Here is a 7,792-nt window from a genome sequence, read left to right as displayed (position 1 = left end):
GGTTGGGGCGGAGTCCAAAGGGGGGCCACGCTCTTTGAATCTCTCCGATACACATTCCATCCTGCATTGATTACGTCACACGTTCTCTCTCTTACTCTTCGAAACCTACCTCAAGTTGGGTGTTCCACAAGGTTCCGCTTGGATGTCTGGAAAATTGCAAAAAGTTTGGCTCCTGAAAGAAAATACAGGGGATTTTGAGCCCGGTCCAAGCTTGCTCACCTACTGGTTGTATGCGCGGTAGCTTCTGATTGCCTATGGAAGTCTAAGGCTCAATTCACACAGAATGAACGTCTGGCAGAGACGAGGCGCGGACCTTCGTCCCTTCCTGTACACTAGGCCTGAGGTCCAAAAATCGTCAGACTGAACCTGCTCAAATTAGCACGTATTTTTTCATAAGAAATGGCAGAGAACTTCTATAGCTATATTACTAACGTGTAATTTATGTGATGAAAAGTGAATTTTTGTGAATTATGAGAGAAATACGTGATTTATTCATGTTTCTACAATATTCGAGTAGTCTATCAGATAAATTTGTGAAATTTTTCATTTGTGTCATTTGGGTTATTCGGTGAATAATAACAATATTATTCACCGAATGATAATAACAATATTAATGTGAGAAACGCACAATTCCTTTCTCGTACAACGTTTCTTCAATATTTGTAATAATTTGAGATGAATATTCCAAAACTGAAGGACGTTTATGAAATTTCGTGAGTTTTACGTTTGATGTGTGATTTATGTGAAGAATAGTGGAATTGTGTGAGTTATGTGAAAAATACGTGATTTATTTGTCTTTCTACAATATTCGAAATGAATTCGAGTAGACTGTCAGATAAATTTGGGTTTTTTATTTGTGTTATGAGTCTGAGTTATTCAGTATATAATTTTGTTAATTATGTGAAAAAAAAACACAATTTTACTTTTGTACAACGTTTCTCTAATATGTTTAACACTTCGAGATGAATATCACAAATTTAAAAAAAGGGGAAATTTCGTAAGTTTTGTGTTTAATGTATGATTTGTGTGAAGAATAGTGAAACTGTGTGACTTATGTGAGAAATACGTGATTTATTTGGGTTTTTACAATATTCGAAATGAATTCGAGCCAGAGTATCAGATGAATTTGGGAAACTTTTTGTTATTTACATTATTTGAGTGTGGGTTATTCAGTGAAAAATTTTGTTAATAATGTGAGAAATGCACAATTTCACTGTTTCACAACGTTTCTACAATATTTGTGATTTGTGATGAATTTCACAAAACTGAAAAAAATCTGTGAAATTTCGTAAGATCAAGATTTATGGGAAAAATAAATGAAATTGTGTCAATTTTGTGAGAAATACGTGATCTATTTTCAAGTGTCTATAATATCCTCAATGAATTCGATAGTATCATAGAATTGAAAAAAATGGGAAATTTTCTGTTATTTGTGTCGAGTTTGGGTTATTCGCTGAATAATTCTGTTGATAATGTGAGAAATGCACAATTTCACTCTGGTACGAAGTTTTTTCAATATTCGTAATGATTCGAGATGAAAATCACTTAACTGAAGGAAATTTGTGTAATTTCGTACGTTTTGTGTTTAATGTGTGATTTATATGTTTTCAGTTCCATATTTTACGAAATTTTTTTCGTGATAAGTTGTCATAGTAAAAAAACAATATTGAATCATTATACTACATTTATAATGAATGAAATACAAAAATATTCACATTCGAATTGTATATTGATAACCTACACTAGCACATTTTCCAACTAATTCATTTTCATAAATCCTGGAAATATTTCTCAGAATTCTTCTCCATGAATTCGCAGCATTGAGAGTTCTGTGGAAAATCACAAACACCGATTGCTTCGTTGAAAAGTAAAAGTCCTGGACAGTTCATCACGTACGATCCAGATGGACCACATAAAAGGTAATTCCTGAAATGAATTTATAATCAATCATAAATTCAATATCTTGAAGAAAAACAAAAAATTATTCACTCACAAATAACTAATTTGAAATCGGATTATATTGTTATTACAATATTTTTTTATAGCAGCTTTCTATTAGTTGAAAATTATATGAACAAGCCTGTTCCTGACCCTCTTCAAAGTCGCACGTTGGCGGTAATGCGCGTATATTGCAATGTCATCAGCGTATATACCGACATTCTTTCCCGGAAACATCGGGAAGGCGTGCGTGTACATATGAGTACAAATGCGGTGGTAGGGAGAACCCCTGCGAGACACCTTTTTTACTTGGATAATCCGTAGAAGTGCTTTGGTCCATTTCTACAAGAAAAGTTCGGTTGCTTAGGTAGAATTTACGAATCCTAATCACAAGTAAGGACATGCCTGCTGACCACATCTTGGAGACAAATCTCTCTATCAAGAGATTTCTGGATGTCCAACGGGATCACTGTATTCTTTCTAGGGTTGAAGATTTCCTTCACCCCGTGAAAAACCCGAATAAATTGGGAGTCGTATTTCGACCTCGTCGGAACCCAAATTGCTGTTCAGGGTCAAGTTTCATCCTATCTTCCAGGTGAAAAAGTCTTCTCGAGAGAATACATCCAATGACATTCGCCACCGCACTGAGTAGCAAGATTGGGCGATAGTTATCGATAAGATTTTTTTCGTTTTCAAGATTTATGGATGGGCACTATCCGCATGTGGTCCGTCACCGCATGCACGTCACCTTTCTCTATGGTTGATATGGCCTCATACCATTCAGTCTTTTGGCCATCCCCTACAAAGAGTGGTCGTGCACGTTAAGTCTTTCCAGTTTTTTCCTTCACTTCATGTAGGTAACTCTATTATACGCTTTCACCACGACCTTCCTTGCAGAGCCATCTCTAGATCTTCGAATATTCTGAATGAATTGCTCACAAGTTGATAACGGTGAGATTGTTCGTGGACTTAGACCAGTCCGTGCTCTTGTAGTCATATTTGACCCTTTTCGTTGTAGGTCTGGTGTAACAGGCGAAAATTCAGATAAGTCTTTCGAGAAAATATCCTGGCGAAAAACTGTCGGAAAGTAGGACAAACTTTAAATGTAAACAACAAATGAACTTGCGAAGGTCGAAAGAATCTTAGTTCATCGAACAGAACAGATGTGATTGGACAAGGCGACAAAATCAATCTGACAATAGCCGCGAGCCGAAATAATTAAGGAATATTAATTTTAGTCGGTAATGTTTGAAGTAATATCAATGGGGTCAAAAGAGCTCCATGTAACAGCTGCCGTTTGTGACTCGCCCAGGCAGATGTAATTGAATTTCACCTGTTTCCAAAACCGTATAAATTCACCAACATCCGCGAATACAGGTCAGTCTTGCGCAGAACTGCGTAAGATATACTTCAAGGCAGTACGCCATGTAGTGAAAACAGTGTCAGTTTCCGGTTACCTAAAAGTAAAAACTCCGGTATTTCAAGTGTGAAAATAAAATAATGTGTTTTAGCTCAAAATCAGAGCGTTTTCGCGTTTTCGTTTCGAACGGGATATTATACGACAAAATTGCAGAAAAATGATTCGAAAAGTTGATTAACGCGACCGAATAAGTTTAATTACGTCTCGTTTCTGAATCTAACGATTATGTCAGTAGTAGATTACAGCCGTTTCTGGGCCTTTCCCCACCACTATGACGTGATAATTGCTTTTTTATTGTTTAGTAAAATCAAGGCGATGTGACCTTGAAGTGTCTGGTGCATGGATCATTCAGATTTTTTTTCGTATGAGATTTTGTGTGTGTGACATAATGTAATTACATTTGGTTGGTGTGTGAATGGTATGTGAATGCACGGTACAGGGTTTATCATGTGCGTGTCTATGTACAAACATACGTCTGCATACTTCAAAGATCCTCCAAGTAACGAATGTTTCATCGGTGTGAGCCCACCAAATTAGTAGTGGTGTGACGTCACAGCAGCAGCAACCGTTCAACGGTAGGAGAGAGAGAGAGAGAGAGAGATGTTCCCTCCACGGCGTGTGGCTGAGCAATGCGTATTCATCGTTGTGTCCTTACCTCTCTCGATGCGACGATGACTATGACGTAAAGCATCGCTCTACCCTCGCTGTCGATGGTAACCCGCAGGCGGCGAGGACTGTGTTAACGTCTGTCCTCTACGATGACGCAACGACCACTGTCTGTTCGTACCGATATCTGTTAACGCATATAGCTGAGAGGTTGGTTGGGTTGGCGCATGTGGCTGAGAGGTGGTGGCTATGACGTCTTGACGGAACCGATCGGACTGTATTTAAGAAGCGAACGAATGTTGGTTATGTCAGTTTCCATCAAGTGAGTTAGTGAGAACGTATCATAGAAAATGTATTCCTGTGACTGTGGTGAACTTTCACTCGGAGTGATAATCTTCGTCGGCTTCAGATCCAGAGTTGCCAAGGAGGGCCTTCAGTGAAACGGATGAGAGTGGGTAATGCAACACCTATGTATGCATTCAATTGTTGTAATGTGACAATTCCTATGACCCAAGTGAATTCTCACCGAAGAACCATGAGTCATAAAAATAATACATGTGCTCAATGGTCTGAAGGTGTTCAAATTATAACGAATGTATTCAATTGCCACATTACTACATACAGGGTGGGTGTTCGATTGTATCCACTGACTACATGTCATTTTTTAATGAGATCAGGCAGAAGGTCATTGAATTACTGGAATCGGCCATCAGGATCCATAAAAGCATCAAGGTGAATATGGAAGTTTTTGGGAATTATATTCTTCAAACTCAAGATTTGAGGGACACGAAGCTGTCCGAATGTATTTAATGGAGGAAAGCTGTCGTGAATGTTCGTAATGAGGATCAACACTGTTTTGCCTGGGCTATAACATCAGCATTATATCTTGCAAGAGGTTGCTTTTACGTCATGAGATGAATGATTGTAATCTCGTTAGTACTACAACTCCAAATACCAATTTCAAGATCAATAAATATGGTAGGATGGTTGCGGAAAATAAATTATTGTTTGAAATTTTTGATAGACAAATGAGGATGACATTTGTAGAATATGGTGATTTCGAATCAGTACGTGAACCGATTCACGTAAATGAGCCAAATCCTAAAAGTTCATAAAACATTTAAATATGTCCCTTATTCATTTGCTTATTTGATGAAATGTTCATATAATGATGATTTGTCAAAATTTGTTACATATAGGGGCGTAGATGCTGCTCAGAGATTTGTGAGTAGCATTAAAGATGATTTGAAAAAGATATATCGAAATCATCTCAGAAACCCTTTACTAATGGATGCACAAACCTTCGAAGAAGAGGAACAATTTGCTGCAGCCAAAAATTGTGGTATGTGTAATGAACCATTTATTGATGGAGAAGTCAAAGTTATAGATCACTGTCATGTCACAGGGAAGAAGATCACATGCCGCTCATTCGAAATGTAATTTGAATTTCAAAATCCCCAATTTTGTACCTATTATTTTCCATAATTTGAGTGGTTATGAAATGCGTAATAGGTCTAACAACGAATCTGTAAAAGATTTCTATAAACTAATGAATAATGCGGTATATGGAAAGACAATGGAGAATGTAGATAAGCGAATTGATGTTAGCCTCGTTACACATTGGGGAAATATTAAGAAAAATATAGGAGCCAGCACACTCATATCCAAAGCAAATTTCAAAAATTGTTCGATTTTCACAAATAATTTCGTTGCCTCCAATTAAGCAAAGTTAAAGTCCATTACGATAAACCATTATATTTGGGATTTTCTATATTAGAATTATCTAAAACAGTCATTTATGACTTTTATGTCCAAGTCCGAATCGTCATCGTCACTCAATTCGAATGGCAGGATCCTGTAGTCAGAAGCTCTAGGTTTCGACTGGGGTTCCAGCTGGGGTTCCAACTAGGGTCCGGTCGTGGAATCAGCTTTCTGATTTGTTGACATGCAATCGATAGCTAATTAACTGCATATTACATTGAGGAACTCTTACATTTATACTATTCAAGTGGAGGGGGCGGTAGTGGGGGATAGGTGGTGGTTATGCAATTTATGCAATGTTGTATTTAAAATAATAATTTTTGTATGATGGAAAAATGAACACATAATTTCATCACGACAATGAATCGACAAAAAGTATGAGTATACATTTTGAAATCGCGGATAATGCGATTATCCACGATTTAAATTATATGATCAGATAATTGAATTATTCCGCATATATAACCGTGGATTCACCATTTATTTCGCGGGTAATTAAAAAGGCGGCCGCGAATCAATTTAATTCGTGTATCGAAAAAAAATTTAAATTTTCGACAAGCATCATCCGCGATTTTAAAATATATACTCATACTTTTTGTCTATTCATTGTCGTAGTGAAATTATGTGTTCATTTGTTCCTCATACGAATATTCGTATTTTAAATACAACATTGCATAACACCCACCTATCCCCCACTACCACCCCCTTCACTTGAAGAGTATGAATGAAGGAGTTCCTCAATGTAATATGCAGTTGAGTAGCTATCGCCAGCATGTTAACAACTCAGGAAGTTGATTTCACGACCGGACCCCAGTTGTAACCCCAGCAGGAGAGCGATTCTCAAACCACCATCACCTTCAGATGAAGCAGCTACAACCCCTTCATCACAGTCTTCTCCATCCACGACCCTCTCAAGCTTCATCATGTCACATCGTCTTCTTCGCTTTCGTTAGCCTCGTTTTCATCTTCGTCGACTCCAAGATCTATCTCGTCTCCATCGAATCCAACATCTTCTTCAACTATCACTTCCTCTAGCGGAATGTTGGCATCCTCATCATCTGACTCGCCTATCCAATTATATGCATCAACAGCAGATTTCTATTTAATGCAGCAACCATTTTTTCAGTATTCATCTTAACGTTTTCTCACAGTTGCAGAGTGAATGAATGAACTTCAGGATCGCAAGTCGACTTATACGGTTGTATATGTAGTGATAGTGGTACGACTCCCACTCATCACTTGACTCGTTTTGAGTGGGAGAGAAGGATATAGCATCTCAAAACATAAGTTGGTATGATGAAGTCATGTTTGTGAGAAGGAGACGTTCTCCCACTATACTTTCATATGATGTTAATTTGTATAAATAGAGAATGTCGGTATCATCTCATCTCTTAATATTTCTAATCAAATTAGTAAAATGCCGTTTCCAAAAGAGTGGAATGAAAAACCAAAAGTGTGCGTCTACCCAATGATGATTGCGGGCGCTATTGTGTGCTACTTTTGCCAAATTACTGGACCTAAGGAAACCATTATTCCATGCACTGGAATGTGCAATGATTGTGTTTCGCGGATTCAGCTGTCACCTCCGTCTCATCCACTGAAGCGAACAAAATCAGAATATCGTCAGCAACAGTCACAGTGCCTGAAGTGTTCCGAACCTATGATATTCAATAATATGGGTATTTGTAGAAATATTTGTACTACCTGTGCTGCTGTTTCAGCTCCGCTGTTGGATTGTTGGAATCATGTATGCACTACATGTAGAAGTACTTGGGATCTATGTGAGAAGGTTGGTCAACTCTACCCTAATAGGATAATTCATTCATTATTTTTTTCAATGTTATTGTCTGACACATGAACAACAAATATTGAGGAGGAGAATCAAAGAACATTCCATATCAACAGAGACACATTAACACTTTTGATTTTTATTACCGTCATTGTGTTATCTATTATTTTGAATCCATTTGTATTATTTTCTCACATTTAAAAAATGCATGCAACAAAGTGTTCCTCTTAAATGACAAAGATCGTCACATGCGTGAACAGTTTAGTGGAAGAGCGCAT

The 7,792-nt window shown here is 37.5% G+C and overlaps 1 protein-coding gene across 1 annotated transcript in view; it reads right to left on the bottom strand.

Annotated features, from left to right (window-relative positions):
- Positions 1–1,666: 1,666 nt before the first annotated feature.
- The window catches only part of LOC141487501 (uncharacterized), a 94,192-nt gene continuing 88,066 nt past the window's right edge, over positions 1,667–7,792 (bottom strand). Inside the window, exon 3 of the mRNA XM_074186589.1 lies at positions 1,667–1,926. Within this exon, the coding sequence (XP_074042690.1) occupies positions 1,770–1,926 (157 nt within the window). The 3' untranslated portion in view covers positions 1,667–1,769. The remainder of the gene's footprint in view (positions 1,927–7,792) is intronic.

This window comes from Leptinotarsa decemlineata, unplaced genomic scaffold (genome assembly GCF_025532065.1).
Source record: "Leptinotarsa decemlineata unplaced genomic scaffold, Ldec_3_MD MMD2_P_RNA_scaffold_10, whole genome shotgun sequence".
Taxonomy (NCBI): Eukaryota; Metazoa; Arthropoda; class Insecta; order Coleoptera; family Chrysomelidae; genus Leptinotarsa; species Leptinotarsa decemlineata.
Note: the sequence above shows the minus strand (reverse complement) of the source record. Positions and strands in the feature narration are given on the sequence as shown.